Source organism: Aaosphaeria arxii (genome assembly GCF_010015735.1).
Source record: "Aaosphaeria arxii CBS 175.79 unplaced genomic scaffold BU24scaffold_4, whole genome shotgun sequence".
NCBI classification, from domain to species: domain Eukaryota; kingdom Fungi; phylum Ascomycota; class Dothideomycetes; order Pleosporales; genus Aaosphaeria; species Aaosphaeria arxii.
The window spans coordinates 2,378,381-2,395,361 of NW_022983477.1; the positions used below are offsets into that span (position 1 = coordinate 2,378,381).

Below are 16,981 nucleotides of genomic sequence, written 5' to 3' on the forward strand. Positions count from 1 at the left end.
ATTTCTTCACTGTCACTTGGAACTAGATGGACAAGAGGGTGGAGAAGAAAGAATTGTATTATAATTACAGTCAGAACTAGTCTTACTTCCGGGTCCTTATAGTTTCCTTCTCCTTCTGCTTCCATTCTCCCCCTCTCTAATGCAATGAACGACGTGGAAAAGGCGGGTGCTGTATCCAAATATTGAAAGCGGAAGGAATGAACCAAAATGTTAGATGGGTCCGCCTATTGGGTAAATGCCGGAGTTTTGCTGTGATATGCGCGAAGACAGGAAGTGCGAAGCCCAACAAGAGCGCTCTTCATCCCCCTCACCCTCGTACGTTTGTATGCTCAAATAATGAAGTCAAAGCGATCACCTGTTCCTTTCGCATACGCGGTGAAGGAAAAGTTGAAAGCCTATCGAACGAAATAGAATCGCTAGACAGAAATGAGTTCGACCGGGAATCATACCAAAATTTTGAACGCCTTCGGAAATGCAAAACAAACAAGTAAAGTCCAACCAACGGATGCCGCATGTTACTCCCCAACTGTATTACGCTGAATAGACATGTTAGGAAATAGCATTGCGGCCCTTTCATCATGTCCTCATGTATACACTCCCATCCGGAGGTCTGGCTTCTATCTCTCTTCAAATTGTGTTCCGACCCTTCTCTCCCCCTGAATTTCTCTGTTGTCAAAATCCACATCTTTCTCTGGGAAAATGGAATATCCAAACAGCCGGACCTGACGGTGAAAGAGCGAATAAGTCAGGTAAGTTTGAAAGGGTATGTTAAAAGACGACACGCGCATCAAACTCGTCGAATGCAGAAGTAGCAGAAGTGTTATCCTTTGCACCACCACCCGTGTTGGAAGCGAATTTGTTCTTTCGTTCCCTCAGCTTGCTCCAGTCTTCTTCGTCATCTTCGCGTACTGGACTGACTTGCGTGTTGACCTTGTTCTTGAGGATGCCCTTTACCTTCCTGGGGTCGGCAACGTTGGCAGAAGGAGGCTGAAGAGTCTGAGATGAGACACTAGACATGTGATCTTGCATGCCATTTCCTGTCGTTACCGGACGATAGCGACTGGACATGCCGATATTGGATCGTTCAGAGGGCGCAATCGATGCCGTATAGCCAGGTCCAGGGCCGAGATGTTGAGGGAATTGGCCTGGGCCTTGGGCAGCGCCAGGTACTACCGCCGAGTATGGACGAGATTGTTGTAGTGGTTGCTGATTACCGAATCCAGACATTATAGACATTGGTCGTTGGTTCTGCATCAAACTTCCCAGATTTGGTGTACTGTTGTTTGCAAAACTGGGGTTCTGGAATCCTTGCATCTGCTGAGGGAACATCGACATGCGGGGATCTTGAGGCATCTGTTGTCCAAACATGCCGGCCTGTTGTGCTTGCATTTGCATCAGCATACTCTGCTGCGCCATGATCATCTGCTGCATCTGCTGGTACTGCGGGTCTTGCATGAGTGAGGACTGGTTCTGCATGGGGTACGACATGCCCTGGCCCATACCCATACCCATCATGCCACCGTTCATCATATTCATCATTCCCATACCCTGCTGCATTGGCATTTGCGACATGCGAGTGGCTGGCTGGTTCATGCCGTTCATTTGGGCACCCAAAGCACCAGTGAAAGGCCCTTCAGTTGGGATCTTGCTAGAGGCACCGCCGAGGTACTTCGGCTTTGCGCTTTCACGCATCTGTATCTGGCCTACCAAAGTTGGGAATTGGGGGGCATCAGCGTAGGGCATGCTGCCACCAACTGGCTCGCCATACACAGACGCAGCACGATTGAAGCCCATAGACTCTCGGTTGCCCTGGCGGACCAGCCCTCCCCCGACGAATTGTGACAAATACGGATCCTCTGGCAAATTTCGGGCGAATACGGGCCGATAAGCCTGGGAAGCACGGTTGCTCGCGGCGCCTGCGGACGCGGGACGGTCGGGGAGGTAGGATGGAGTGGGATTCTGAGAAAGGGGTAGGTTCTGCTTTACGGGTAGATGCTGGGCAAGCATCCCTAGGGGAACATCTTCATCGTCCCATTGATCGGCTTGGAGGGAGGCCTCGGACGGAAAACCCGTGGCACCACCAACAAAACTTTCGGGTCTATTCGAGACGTTCGACGGGATTGGAGCGGTAGTTGACCGACGCAATGCCTCGCGAGCAATTTGCATCTGTTGTTGCTTTTTCCTCATCCGAAGCTCCTCCTCCTCGCGTTGTCTAATTGCATCTTCCTCATCCTCATAATCCTCACTATCTGATGAATCGTCTGCAGGCCGGGCCATTTGTTGTGTCTTGTGCGCTTGGAACTCGGCAGCCGTCATCACCTTACGGCCTGGTCCCACCGATGCACTTTGCGGCGCTGCCGGAACAGTGTCCTTCATGGCGGCGTTGATGGTTTTTCGAACCGGGGTCTCCTTGGGAGGAGAAGGAGTGAACAGGTTGTCGTCGTCGTTATGGTCAATGTGGGTCAAAGGAGTGGTGCGGAGGGCAGCTTTTGGTGTCGCGCTGTCGGATCCGGTTCGAGATGAAAGGGGAGTTTGTAGGGACGGGGTGGACGAGGTGAAGGAGTAGTTTTTCTGCTCGGACTCCGGCTGATTCAGCGACTTTTGAAGCGTCGTTGACTCGCGAACGCTTGCACCAGCATCTTGGAACGGTGCCCCACCAAGACCTGGGCTTCGCGAGGTGATCGGTGCATACTTGTGCGGAGGAACGGGCGGTGGAGTGTTGTTGTCCTCATTGTCCTCAGTTGGCGAAGGTATGAGATTATCGCCGGAGCCACGACTGTCCCATGACGCCAGCGCAGGCTCGACCTCTAGCTTTCGATTGATGTCGATGGGTTCTGGCTGGCCCACACGCTTTCCAGCGAGCAGCGAGCGGCCTGGTGAGTTATCCATGAAGTCTGGTGAATCGCGTCTCTTGTCCAGACCGCTGAAAAGATCATCAAAACCACTACCGAAATTAAGGTCCGAATCGAGTTTAGGAGGAATGGCCGTGCTTGCGTAACTTGAGGTCGTCATAGCTCGGGGACGCCCATCACCCATGTTCTGTGACACTGGCCCGTCGGCGGCCCCATAGTATCGGGAAGAAACATCATGCGTCTTGCTATGTGGAATTTGCGGCAGTGCCTTCTTCATCCCAGATATGGAGAAACCGCTCGGTGAACTATTGTGTTGTGCGACAGTCGGGCGCGGAGGAAGATTCGCGAACATGTTATCGTTAGGATCGGTGTCAGCCGAGGACGGCAAGGTCGAGGTCGAGCCGAATTGGCCTGTATGGTATGGGCGATTGCTAGAGGATTGGGTGCCACTGCTAGACTTACTATCGCTGTCACTAAAAGTCAGTCAAAATGTGATGTTCTGTTGGCATATGTTCCAGATAATACACACCGCTTGGAAGAACCAGGAGACTCATCGTCTAGCGACTGTTGGCGGCTCTTGTTGCCTGTGCCTCCAAAGCCACTGAACCGTCCGAACTTGGACTTTTCCTTCTCATGCTGCTTCCTAATGGCAAGCTCCTTCTTCGCTGCGATCTCGGTCTGGCTCAGCACTTTGAAGGCAGAGCTGCCAGCCGCGGGGGCTTCGGGGCTGGTTCCAAGCTTCTCGTTTTCTACTTCATCAAGGATGTTTCCAGCAGACTTTCGACGGGCCCTGAACAAGTTGACCATTGTGAGTTTTATGAGGTAAGAAGATATTAGTGGTTTGGTAGTGAGATCTTGTTGGCACCCGAGACCAAAGTCGACTACGAAGTTGTAGAGAAGCTCATGCAGCAGGGTCTCGGTGTAGTACGATGGTGGTGATTGCCAGAGTGATTCTGGGGAATCGACGTTTGCGAGGTGGGGATGAACACGAAGGATCCGAATGAAAGAAAAAGGGAATGAATTGATATCTGGTCAATTGAGTGAGTCAGTATGAGGTGTTGCAATTTGGAGCAGGTCGCGTTGGATTGGCATGCAGCGTATGAGACGGAATAGAAGCGGGAGACTGGTGGTATCTTCGATCCTTGGGAGAAGAGTCGAGTGAACCGTAGACGCGGTAACGAAGAAGAACAAGAAGAAGACGAGCCAAGTTGAGCAAACGTCAGCTATGTCGATCCGACGGATTTGTAGCAGCGCAACCGGACAAGTGGGACAGTTGTGTTGTTGTTGTTGCTGTTGTTGCTGTTGTTGTGACTGCTGCAGTCGCAGTTGTTATTTGCGTTGCTGGATCTGCTGGTATGAAAGAATGTCTGAATCCTGGAGTTGATACCTCGTGGAAGGTAGTTGGAAACGTGTCGAGGATTGTTTGCGCGTGTGGACAGGAGTCGGTCGAGGATGGTTGTGTACAACAAAAGTTCCGACGGCTCAGGGTGGGTGGGCCGGAGACAGCGACAGGGGGAGAGTGAGAAGGGCTTACCAGAAAGGAGGAAAAGCTATGCGACGGGGGAAACAGTCGAGCAGATGAGATAACGAGTGACCGTGGGATGCGAGAGAAAGAGAAAGAGAAACAGGGAGAGAGGACGGGTGTGGTTGTGTATTGGAGTGATGTGAGGTGAGTAGAGGAGGGAATGATGGGGTGGGAGGGGAGGTGGTGGGAGGGTGAAAGGGAAAGTGGCCGCGAGCGTGAGGGTGTTGAGAGAGGTTGAGCCTTGAGGATTGAAGAAGGGTGGGCAACCACAACCACAACCACAACCCCAAACGACAAGCACGGGCAACAAAAAAAATAAGGATTATTATGGATGATGCTCGCGGGCAAGTGAATAATAGAAACAGGCCTGTCAGGAAAAAGAAGAGGAGCAGCAGCAGCAGCTACCGTTATTACTATGACTGCTCACTGTACTCCGTACTCTGCCATAGATTTCATCACTGCGGGACGTCTCATTCTCGTCCAGCCGTATTCTAGCATCATCATCATATTGTTGATCTCGTCCGATCTCAAGTCAGTCAAGTCAGGCAGTTCGTGCAGTTCCGGTTGCTCGCCAAAACCCGCTTGAGGGGCCATGCACCGATCTACCAATAATTTACAAGTAATGGCAATAATTACTGTCGGTATGGCATTATTATTGCGATGCATTAAGCCACGCCCGAACCCGCCCCCTGTCCGTTGACGGTTGGCGTATGGCGGAAGAAGGATGTTTCGGTAAGGAAACATGTCTTGTATGGGATGGACTGGGTACTCTGTCAACTACTGTAGATACTGTGTAGATTAACATGTGAAGGATCTACGGCGAACACACACACACACACATATACACATATACACACAGTCAGACACGGATAGCATACAGTAGCAAGAGAGAGGAAGAAAAGAAGCGGGTGGTTGAGAAGTAGGGAAGTCCTCCGTACTCGTAGGTATGTCCACTTAGGTACACCGTACACCGTATACCCTAGGTAGCTAGGGAGTAGATAGGGGGTAATAGGAGAAAGAGACCGCTATCCATTATTACAATTTACCTAGGGCTACTCCTAACTACCCCAACATCCATGTAAGCAAAGCAGGATGATGCTCGCCCATGTGAAGAATAGACATACCTACACAGTACTCCGTACACATCACTCAGTACTCAGGCCAACAGCGCAAAGGTGTCTCCTTAACTTTACAATGTGCACCTACTATGCCGGAGCACACTAGTTGCGAGGTTGCGTACTGCCTCACGGGGCAGCGCTGATGGCGAAGCTGATGTTGCCAATGCCGTAGCTGGATTATGCATATAAATATGTTGTACGGAATAAAGTATCACATACTGTGCTGTGCTGTGCTGAGCTGTGCTGTGCTGCGCTTTGAGGCGCTATGCTGGCCGCCTTCTTCTGTTTCAACATGCCTTACGTTGGGCCTGCCTCAGAGTGCGCAGTTTGAATCGAAATTCACATACATAGTATGATCGCGCAGACTGACCAACACTTGGATGTGGGAGGCCAATCTTTGATGGCGTTGTTTTGCCATCATGCAACAGCTCCTTTTTTTCGCTTCCGGCAGTGCGCGCGGGTCGAAGCACCAGCTGGCGCCCGCAAGCTGCATGCCTTGGCCGCTGACTTGGGGAGCCCTTTGAATGTTTCCTAAGTCGGGATTGTCCGAACAGGTCTGTCCAGTAATTACTCGAGTCAGAGGTAGAAGGTCCCTGGTGTACTGTGTAGGGATAGGGCTAAGTCGTCATATAGTACGGAGTATAGTATGAGTTTGTATGAAATGAGGAGTAAATGTATGTGTGTACGAGGTACAAGTAGTAAACAATAGGGATGGAACGTTGCGAGGCAAAGATAATTACATTACAGTGAACACTACAAGGTACTCTGTACAGTACATTACAATACAGTGAATAGAATGGGGCATTCAAGCAATTAGCGTTACCCCTGCCGCCATACCGAACTGAGTGAAGTCATCCTAACAATAAGAATAGAAACAGGATAGCCCGTTAGGCTCATCAGATCAGTTCAGGCACGCCGCCTGTAAACTACTACCGAGTAACTAGTAACAGGGCTTACTGATCCAGACTTTGTGTGGATTTGCAACCTCCCTGGTACCGAGGTGAGCAAACATCTCTTGACTTTTTTTAAGTCTTGCCACTACGAGTACTGATTACCCAGCACAGGTAGACATAGTGCAAGCATCGAGATCTGATACAACTGCCTTACATCTAGATACCTCCTCCACAAAGAACAGCTCTCCTCCGCGCGCAACACAAGTGACTACGAGGTATCTATCCTCTCAACTAGATTTCCGTGTAGAGTAAGCACTGCACGCATGCATCAACATTGTATGCTGTACGGAGTACATCAAGGTTGAAGGCTGCGCCATCTGCTGTGGCGATCATTCCATGCATGCCTTGTAAGCTGGGCCGTTCCCATCGCAATTGCTTTCGGACGCAAGTGTTTCAGGGGGAGCCAATGAACGGTACTGTTGCTCCCTCGAGCAACGAACAAACCCAAAACGAATCCAACAAACCCAACCCAGCATTCATCCCCCTTGGAGTCGAGTCATCCGACCCAGTTACTTCTAACAAGTTCGTGAAAACAATACGATATTGTAAGTGATTACCTATGTAGTGTTCGGTGTAGTGTCTCCATGGAGCCCTCTAGGGAGGCCTGGAGCCACGTCCGAAGAGCGTTCATTATTGACAGCGGCCCCCAGGCTTCTGTTTCTGTGTCCTCCAGTGGCTGGCGCCTCTTAGGGGCGGCGGCGTGGCCAGTTGAATGGCTAGCAAGTTGCAACTGGACAACGCCCGCAGGCAGGACTCAGTATTACCTCGTAACTACAAGTACGGAGTAGTCAGACATTTATTAGGAGGTAGTTGGCATCTGGCCTTCCTTTGCCGGTTGACCAAAGTCCAATAGCCTACGTAGGAATTTGATGGCAAGCGCTAGCCCACTAAATACTTACAAGTTCATACAGTTTGTTATTACTGTTGTAGTTACTGTGTAGATACATTGATTTTCAGGGGTTGATTACAGAACGGAAGCGAAAGCTATCCGTCATATTTTAGCCTAGCGCCCTAGGTACGTGTATTAACTCGTAGATAACTAGTAGGGTGGCATGGCTGTTTGCGCCAAAGTCTTTACAAAATTACCTCGTGGGGACCGTCCGAGAGAAAATAGATACATGCCGTTCTACTTGTAGTTAGGAGTCAGGTCAGTCACTTTTGCCCTGGCCAGCAGGGAATGATGCCTGCTCATTGAATTGTCGTTGCAAGCTCTGTGGCTCTCTCTTCCGGTCTTTTCGATTTCAGTTAGTTCAACGATACCAGCCAACCGATCCGATGATGCGTCAGAGCCGCCAAATCTGTGTTCCCCCTTTTCAATTATTATCATTCTGTAGTGTCTGTCTGCATGATACGGAATACAAGTATATCCACCGTACAGAGTACCCCGAACACAGAAACTAAAAGCATGGTCAGCGAGTAATGTACTTTCGCACGGTGTGTCGTGTATTGTTGATAATTGGTAGTTGTACAATATGTATATACTGAGTACTTCGTAGATCATAATGAATGACGAACATCACGTCACGTCTTTTCTCCGTTGATCTTCGCCATTGTGCAGTACTCCGTAGATCTGCATTGGTAACGTAGACTGTGTTAATTCTAGTTAGTAAGTAATCGGTATACTCCGTACTCTGTAAACATAGCATCATTGCCCCCAGCAATTACGTATGCTACGAAGCCGCAAGACATCACAGAGAGTGCAAAGCAAGTATGTAGCAGGTAATAACCAGTCCGGTCTGTATAGTTATCGCATTACTGGTCGACCACCTTCCCATTCATAACATACGGAGTACACCTTGATCCTGCTCTTTCCGATCGAACCTTTCACAAAAATCTCCTTCCTCATATCATGAGCTCACACGATTCCGGCCGTCTCAGTGACAACGCTCTCAGCGGCTTTTCGAACGCAGTTCTGTACGACGAGCACAGGCCGTCCTACCCACCCCATGCCGTTGCCACACTCCTGGATGCCGCTGGCGTGAGCAACTTGCGAGGTGCCCGTCTTATTGACCTTGCTGCCGGGACTGGTAAGTTCACTGAATTGCTGGCAGCAAGACAGGAGCAGTTCAATATCGTGGCCGTCGAACCGCACAGTGGCATGCGTGAAGAGCTTGTGCGGAAGGACCTAAAAAACGTCATCGTCAATGATGGCCTATCGACCTCCATCCCAGCAGGTAACAACACAATAGATGCCGTCTTTGTTGCTCAGGTATGTTGATGGCTTGGTTCTTGATTTCTATTGTATCCAGTCAGAGCAGTGCGTTTCCAATTATCAGCAACCTCCTGCGATTTCGGCGTCGTTCAAGCCTTCCGAGTGCGAAGGTAAAGTTCAGATGACGCTGGCTCCCCAGCCTCCTCTCCGGCTTTGCTCCCCGGACCCCTCTATCGATTGCATCTTTTCGTCTGTCCCACAGTTATCGATCGCATCGTAGGACAGATGACGCCGTCGGTGTTAGGTCTCCCGCCCCCTCCATTATTCCTTCATCTCCCAGTTCCCTCGCTATGCCCATCGGACAAACCCAGCAATATCCTTGATCGCGCAATCGATTCATGGCGCTCAGCACAACCAACCGTCCTCTTCCCTTGAGATGCGCTTCATGGGTGTGCTCCGTACATCTCAGACAAGTATTTCTGTCACGAGACCGTCACCCGTGGTCCTGTAGCTCGAACCACCGTGGGGAAATTCCACATTCTCTAATTCACGCTAGCACTGTCGAAACTCGACAACAACATTCCTTAGATCCCTTCGATCACTTGCCCAACGTTCAATCTAGGTAGCCAGGTCCTAACAATTGCTAATAGGCATTCCATTGGTTTGCCAATGAAGAATCTCTGCTGGAAATCCACCGTGTCTTGAAGCCTGGGGGTGGTTTAGGCTTGATATGGAACGCCGAAGACTGTAAGTATGCAGTTTGAACCATCCGGAACGTATGTTCAGTGTCCCAGACTTTCTCCTCAATACTACATAAGTACCTCTTATGCCGACGGCTTCTTGTCAGAGTTGCTACACTCGGGTCGTTCAATGTTTAGATGATTCATTGATTGATAGCACCGAGGCAAACACCTTCTCTTCCTTTGTCGTTTCTCAGTTTAGCTTCGCCGTAAACAGTGATAATCCGTCGGAGGCTCACAACTTTACAGATAATACACCGTCGACATATCCCATCAAGACTGAATGGGCAACCACATTGCGCAGACATCTATTCGCTTTGGACGATGTGACTGGCGACCGAGAACCACGATTCCGGCATGATAGATGGCGCAAAGCTTTCGAGGACCAGGTGTCTTCCACTCCCATAACGGCAGCCTTGGTAGGGAAAACCAGTTCACTCTTCTCACTTCCCTTGGGTGAACAGAAGGTGGAGTGGACCGTATGGCTTGACAAAGAAGGCTTGTGGAAGCGGCTCAGCACTCTTAGTCATGTTGCTAACCTCGTGGGTGAGAAATTGGAGGTAAGTGAACCACTTTTCATCATGTGAATTCTACTGGTCGTTTTATGTCATCTGTCAACATCTGGGTGACACGAATTGAAATTATCCCGCCTCCCAAGCCCAGGACGTAGGCAACAAACGTACCCTATAATATCAGTTCAAATGGCCTGCATTTGGGACAAGACATGTCTGGAATCAGATGGCCACGACTAATTGTCAACGACCACGTTGTTTACTCCGGACAATTACCTTTCGAAACTGCCATCCTAGGTTTAGAGGTGCAAACCCAAACCCAACAACGTTCTTTCTCTCAGTCTTCTCGATATGGACAGTTGCACTCTTTCGAGACCGGTACCTTCGACTTGACCGAGCCTTCTATGAGCAAACTATCCCTCCGTTGTAGGCCGTCCAATCGCATGCACAAATCTCTATTCGTGCCTAGATGGGCTTTCGGGTCGCTCGAATTTATGGATGTACTGAATATGGAGCATCATCTATTATAGTCCAGTCTATTCAATTACTGTTCTCGCTCTTGGGCACTCCTTTCTGGTGTCTAAATCCGAGGCCAACGAGCGGAGATGTTCTCGATTGGACCCGACTTTGTTCTTCATTTGCACGTCTGCAATCAAGCGAACCCGAGCAATGAGGTTCACTGTCACGCCTCTTGAAGCGTATCCACCAGTCAGCAAAATGCTTTTCGAGAAGATGATAATTGTGCCGTATCTTTACGCCTCATTGTATCCACCTGTTATCCCGTTGTCCACCGTCCAACATACCAAGTACAGCTTTACTGGAGCGGACGTGACGAGCTATATGCCGAATATGTGCGCCTCCTCTGTATAATCCATGTTCGTTTGGTGCAATACTGAGTCGCCGAGCAATCCTCGCATGGGCGTTTTCCGTCGCGCAGAACGCCGTACAAGGACTTCGACTCGATCCCTCGAGTCCAGTGATTCTGCCATTCGACGATCTCCGAGTGTTATCCGCAGCGTGGTGTACTTCCTCCGGCGATTTTATGGGACGGGTCCTTGGGTCGTACTCGGAAAGGTGGAGATATCTATCAGATCAGAATCTCCCGCAAGATGCTTGGTGCGTTAGGCGAGGAGGGATGGCAGTAGATACATGCTTTTCATCAGCTTGGCTGAGGGCGGCAGTGTCCATGAGCTTGGGACAATGTACTGTTTGCCACAGAAAGATATGACTCGTCCGTCTCCTAGATGGTCGGCTCGGACTCATTGATCGAGTTTGGTGACATGTCATGGCTTTGCTTACATGCGGGCAAAATTTGTTGGGCACTCCTCGCGTTCTCTCCTCAACCTGAACATGTGTGTATTGTCCATCAAGGCATAGGGTGACCGCTTGGGGTAATCGCTGGGGGCGGACGGTAGTTGACTTGAAGATCTCCTAGCGGTACTCCAGTGATTGGAGTCGAGATCCAGTAGCAGGCGGGCGCGTCTATATGTAGCCCGGGGTTTTGAGTGGCCCTGTTGTCAGTAACAGCTTTGCGTGTTCAAAGACTCATCTGTTACAATGTCCTCTCGTTAACATTAACTCTCTCAAGCTTGCGCAGCCTATGCCTTGCTACTTTTCCCGTTCGTGTAGATGCGTGGTCGCTAACTCAGTGCGCAGGAGACCCGCCGGATTTTCGACGAAGCGCTCGCAGGCATCGACGTTGAGCGCAACCAGCAGGGTCAGGTTGCGGTTCATGGTACCACAGTTGTAGTGTGGGCCTCCAAGATCCCATAGAGATTGTCTGTAGTTAGTATCGGGTTCAGTAAATGCGTACCGTTTGTCACTGCGCTTGTGTTTACGCGTGGAGTGAATGACCGCCCACTCACGTGCAACTTGTGACCCCAGCTATACCGACTTCACTGTACACCCAATCACTTATACTACAACACCAAATTCAACGTATACAAACTCCTAAATCAGTACACTCTTTCATTAATGAATATCACCTGCATAGTGCAGTGGTCACAAACCATCGATTCCGGGATATGAAGGCGACAGAAGCCGGGCAACACCAAGAGTAGGTATCATCCCCTTGTTCGACTCCCACTGCCCTCTTTTCTATTCACTCTTTTTTTTGCACTTATTTTTTGCACATTGCGTGTACACTCACCTGTCTCAGCAAAGACCGGTCAGTGACTGATCCAAGGTCTTTTTGTGCCCCCAGAGGGTTCATGCTATTTTGGAACGGCCATCCTCCTATAGTGTGATATTTAACTGGATACTACGACCCTCTCCAATTGCTTTCTACCTCACAATTCATTCGCAATGTCGATGTTGAACTGGCTGGGCCATCGTGGGCCGAAGGCGCACAAGGTGTGCTCAAACCACACCTGGCAGCGGCTACTTGGCGTGAACCCTAATAACGTGTCATTGACATTAAGGAGATCCATATATTGCCCTAAGAGAGAGATAAATATTTAAACCTTTTATTTTGGAACACTGACAGTTTTTGGATCTGAGCTGTTGAGGGTGAAGTGCACCATGGAATTTAAAGCACGGGTAGTGACACTGCACAGCTCTTCTAACTACAACAAATCATGTCTAACGCGAGTCTGATAAAAAGCTAGTTTATGTTAGTTACGGAGGCTTTTCTGAATGCGAATTCACTTGCACGCAGGCAAGGTTCCAAGCCTTGCTTCTATTGCACACGGTTGGCGCAAAGAGATATTGAAAGAATCTTCACTACGTGACCGTACTCTTAGAAAACGAAGAATGATTTGGCTTTACAGTACTGTATCTTAAAGCTTATGTTATAAGTTCCACTCATGTTATCATGTTGGTAAAGCTAATGCATGACAAGATTATTGCATACTCAGCAACATTGTATGTAAGCTCCTTTATGAACTTCTGGTCCAGTAATAGTCATGCTTCCGACCTTCCAGATTGCGTGTCTCGTGAATATTGACATTTGCTCGAGGTTTACCTACCAACCTCCCAAAGCAAAAGTATGCTGCACGCAGGCTGTCATCGTGTTTTCCCTGGCAGACCAACACCAACGCGGCAACAATGTAGGTAAGCTGCCACCGGCCTCCGACACAGATATAGTTCTCCCTTCATTGCATTCTTACAGGAGCAGGCAGACATTTATAATGCTTGTACTTTGCGGGGGTGGCCCGGAAGAGCTTCTATCACGAGCTTCTTCAATTGAGTAGCATACGCAATAGATTCAATCTCTCAAGACGGTACTTTCTGGACAGCACACCATTCTCTTCCATACATGAGGTGGCAGGCCTGTTGTACATAATTACAGAGTAAGAGAGAGTTCTGGGACAGCTATTCTATATACTCAGTACATGAGATACCCGATATTTAATGCCTGACTAGTAAGCAATCTCTATGGAGATGTCAGCCAGGAACGTCTACAGAACATGTCAAATAGATAATAGAATGTAAGCTGGGATTATGTTGCGATTGTCTGGGATATACTTGACCGAAATATGTTTAAAGCAAGTGCTCGTAGCATATTCAGTTCAGCTAATTCTATAGCTACCAATACTCTGTAGGGCTTTTTTTGATATGCGGGCCATGAAGACGATATTAAATTGAGCTTTCATCACACATACCTACACCGTGGGAAACCCGTAATTGTTCAATGTTTCCGTACGTTTATGGTTTCAAGGTACAAAATTTCAGAATCCAGTATGTGCATAACCTATTGGGTACTCCGACCTGACATCCGTAGCTCTGGTTGCCTGCATCGGATATTTCCTTGGGGGCTGTACGGATGTCCGAAAGCAGTCACACCTGTCAGCATGAGCACCACTTTGCCAATGGCTACTTCTGTCGTGATTTGCTTTCTTCCGTCCGATTGTCCCAATACCTTACTTGACAAACATCTTCCTCTGAGAAATAGCAATATCAATCCGAAACCCGGACTAAGACAATGATCGCGAAACGGATCGGTCATATTCTAGAAGCCGCATGAGAGTGGGATTTTGATCGAGTTTCCTTATCGATCTACCTATAAATACAGTCAACACTCGCTCTTCTTTCTATTTTACCCATTGCATAGCATATTCTTTTCAGATTCGACAAGCAAAACTCGAGCCTTCCTATTCGATATCCTCAAAGCATCACAAACAAGATCATGAAACTTCTCTACACTGCGTCCTTTCTCCTTTTCGCCCTCAACTCTGCTGTGGCCAATCCATTGCCAGCACCACCGGGCGAAATCAACCTACCAAATCCACCTTCGATCAATCCTCCCACACCACCCAAGATCAACCCACCGAATCTCCCAAGAGTCAAGAGGGCAGTGCCCGAAACCCCACCATTCATCAATCCACCAAACTTTCCTCGGGTCTGGTAATTCATCAAAGCAGCCTTATAGAGAAATGATGGAATATCAAACTTTCCGGGCCTAGGAGTGAATGGCAAGACTGCGCAAGGTCAAGCCAGTCACTTAGTCTTGCAACAATGAACAGTGACTGAGTTATCAGAGGGTGGATTTAGAGCATTACAACAATCATCAAGGCTTCTTCTGTATTATACGGGTTTGGCTCTAATTATAAAGTCAAGCTTGGGTGTTACTGATAGATTTTGTTATATATACACACATACATCAATATCATGCTAATTTAGATTTTTGCCTGACTGTCTGAAATGTTACAGTGCGTGCCTACCTGTCTTGCACACATTATTGAATAGTTCTGTTAGAGTAAATTTGCGCATGCTCAAGTTCAGTAAGAGATACAAGGTATTAGGCATGAAAAAATAATAGGATTAAAAAAATCCTTCGCACCCTACATGAATGAATGAGAGAGAAGCGAGGGGATGGATCATGAAGATAATAAATAAATGAAGAGGCCAAGAAACCGGCAAAAAAATCTCCGCTCCCAGAATCGAACTAGGGACCTTTCGATAACAAAGTTATTTTACAGTCGAACGTGATAAACCAACTACACCAAGCGGAGTAATGACATTAAATAATGTCGCTTGTTCAATTGGAATTGATGTAAAATTTTTGCCTTGATGAGTATATGACGCACGGATTAACAGCATAAATCCCAAGTAGCAATGTGAAATTGTGCACCTAGCACTAAATCGCTGTTAGTTCATCAAAGCTACCCGGGCAGCCGGGCTGGGGGAGGGTCTAGTTACTATGGAGAACTGATCCCTGCAGCAGGCTCTCCTTTGACCAGTCCTCTGTACCTACTGCAATCCTATAAGGTAGGCAAATAGGTACAGTATACCTAAGTAATAACCTAAGTTTATGAGGTACGTTTGCATTTTGCCATTCAGATGTGTTTGGCACAGTTCCTCTACGGATAAAGGCTGCTGCATCCTGTTGGGATTTTCATTATTGATTGCACCATGAAAAACGAAGCAGCTGCAACATCAAGGAACACTTACTTGATCAAGTGAACAATTTCTGCTACAAAGTAATCTATGCTACACAAAACATTGTAACTTTAGACGCTTCGCACAATCTTATACCTGATGTAATACAGAGTAGAGAGCATTATCCTTGCCACTGCATTTATATTACCAACAACCTAATTCTTATGTTCTTCATGTCCATAAAACCAAAGGACAGAGCAACCTCACTGCATATACGTTCGCGAATTCTGGACTATTCATAAATCGCAATAGTGTGTTCCTGCACTATACATATACTGGCAAAAAAAGGGCAGAAAGATAGGCGAGAAGATGTGGCAAAAATGGCAAAAAAGATGGTTTGATCTCTCCGCTCCCAGAATCGAACTAGGGACCTTTCGATAACAAAGCTATTTACAGTCGAACGTGATAAACCAACTACACCAAGCGGAGTGATGGCGCTGTTCAGCGCCGCTTGTTTTGACAAATTTTCAAATTATGTTAAATATAACTCTGCCAAAAATTGTTTTTGATTTCATGTCTGGTCAGATATGACACATTTTCTCTGTGATGAGAAATTCTACGTTTTAGTATGCGTAAGCGTTGGCAGATCTAGCCTAACAAAGGTAGCAGAGGCTTCGGTGAGCATACTTCTGCAGCAACATTTCGCGAGAACCCCCCAAAGATTTATTCATACCAGCTTGCTCCAGATCCGTTCGGACCTCAGAAGATCAGGGAAGGAGAATATAAAAAAAATCCTTTGACACTAGCATAATTACTAAAACAATTGTAAACGTTGCGTAGAACATAGACACGATCTTGTATATTTCCATTCCTTCATCGGTAAACGTACAAAGTTTCGGTCTTTATTATTCGCCTTTCATTGCAACTATCACCCTTCAACAGTGCTCGCTTGTGTTGACTCGACGTTAATAGGCTTGCAAGTCACCATGATAGTCTTGTACGGAGCACCTCCTGCATTTGGCCATCTCCAATCAGGATTCTGCCACTCGACCGATGAACAGTCAATATTCACGGCCACGGTAAGGTCGGAAATAAATTTGTTCCTGCGTTTTATGTTATTCCTAATACAAGTAGCCTCACTCCTCCACAAGGCCGATTCCAGCCAGCTGTTCTTAAGTGAAAAGAGTGTATGGGGATGACTTACCCTCCGCAGGTCCAACTTTGTTTGACTTGCATGCTCCGCTTAGGTCGAAGGTAGGTGAACGTTGTTGCTATATCTTGCGGATTTGGGGCAGGTACCCCACAGGAACGTGGTATGTCTCCGCTGAAGAAGTCTGCGTCACTCCAGCCTGGACTCGATGCTTCGCAAAAGGACAGGCCAACTTGGGTATTGACAAGAGTAAACGACACGCGAGCATGGGCATTTGAATGTGCCGGAGTAGTATCTAGTTGCTGTAAGCTTAGTGATAAATGGAAAGGCCAGGTATGAATGGGTAAAGTACATATAATGCTGGAACTGTAGGTTAAGTTCTGGACAGCAAAATGGAGATTATCCAAGCAGGAAGAGAGCGATCGGACCGAGGCAGAGTTGGCTAATGGTAGAGTGGTGAGGAGAGCAACAACCATAGAGTAGAGCATGATGGTGGCAATATTGGCGAACTTGATACTTGTGCTTGTGGAGAAGACAGGTTGAGATTTTGATCACATTCAACCGGCTTTAAGTAGGAAAAAGCGACTCGACAACTTACCAACGTCCTATAGCCCTGTGACCTATGTCTTACTAGTGATTGACTTGAGATAGAACATAGAG

General features: G+C 47.9%; 3 protein-coding genes and 2 non-coding genes across 5 annotated transcripts; 1 reads left to right on the forward strand and 4 right to left on the reverse strand.

Annotated features, from left to right (window-relative positions):
- Window positions 1-629: 629 nt before the first annotated feature.
- On the reverse strand, window positions 630-3,868 carry BU24DRAFT_192611 (uncharacterized protein). The gene is made up of 2 exons (XM_033521721.1): window positions 3,382-3,868; window positions 630-3,325 (listed from the first exon to the last, which is right to left on the reverse strand). Exons 1-2 carry the CDS (start codon window positions 3,657-3,659, stop codon window positions 769-771), a joined length of 2,835 nt encoding a protein of 944 aa, XP_033384408.1. The 5' UTR covers window positions 3,660-3,868; the 3' UTR covers window positions 630-768.
- A 4,429-nt stretch (window positions 3,869-8,297) lies between these two features.
- Window positions 8,298-11,625, forward strand: BU24DRAFT_462271 (methyltransferase; the record flags this gene model as incomplete). Its single annotated transcript, XM_033531983.1, has 4 exons — window positions 8,298-8,657; window positions 9,251-9,347; window positions 9,590-9,900; window positions 11,509-11,625. The coding sequence occupies 4 exons, from the start codon at window positions 8,298-8,300 to the stop codon at window positions 11,623-11,625; spliced, it is 885 nt and encodes a 294-aa protein (XP_033384409.1).
- Window positions 11,626-14,717: 3,092 nt separating this feature from the next.
- On the reverse strand, window positions 14,718-14,804 carry BU24DRAFT_t44. The gene has a single exon. It is a non-coding gene; the product is annotated as a tRNA-Tyr (tRNA).
- A 770-nt stretch (window positions 14,805-15,574) lies between these two features.
- Window positions 15,575-15,660, reverse strand: BU24DRAFT_t43. Its single transcript has one exon. It is a non-coding gene; the product is annotated as a tRNA-Tyr (tRNA).
- A 322-nt stretch (window positions 15,661-15,982) lies between these two features.
- BU24DRAFT_192797 (uncharacterized protein) lies at window positions 15,983-16,870 on the reverse strand. Its single transcript, XM_033521723.1, has 3 exons — window positions 16,674-16,870; window positions 16,376-16,616; window positions 15,983-16,274 (listed from the first exon to the last, which is right to left on the reverse strand). The coding sequence occupies exons 1-3, from the start codon at window positions 16,807-16,809 to the stop codon at window positions 16,100-16,102; spliced, it is 552 nt and encodes a 183-aa protein (XP_033384410.1). The 5' UTR covers window positions 16,810-16,870; the 3' UTR covers window positions 15,983-16,099.
- Window positions 16,871-16,981: the final 111 nt, after the last annotated feature.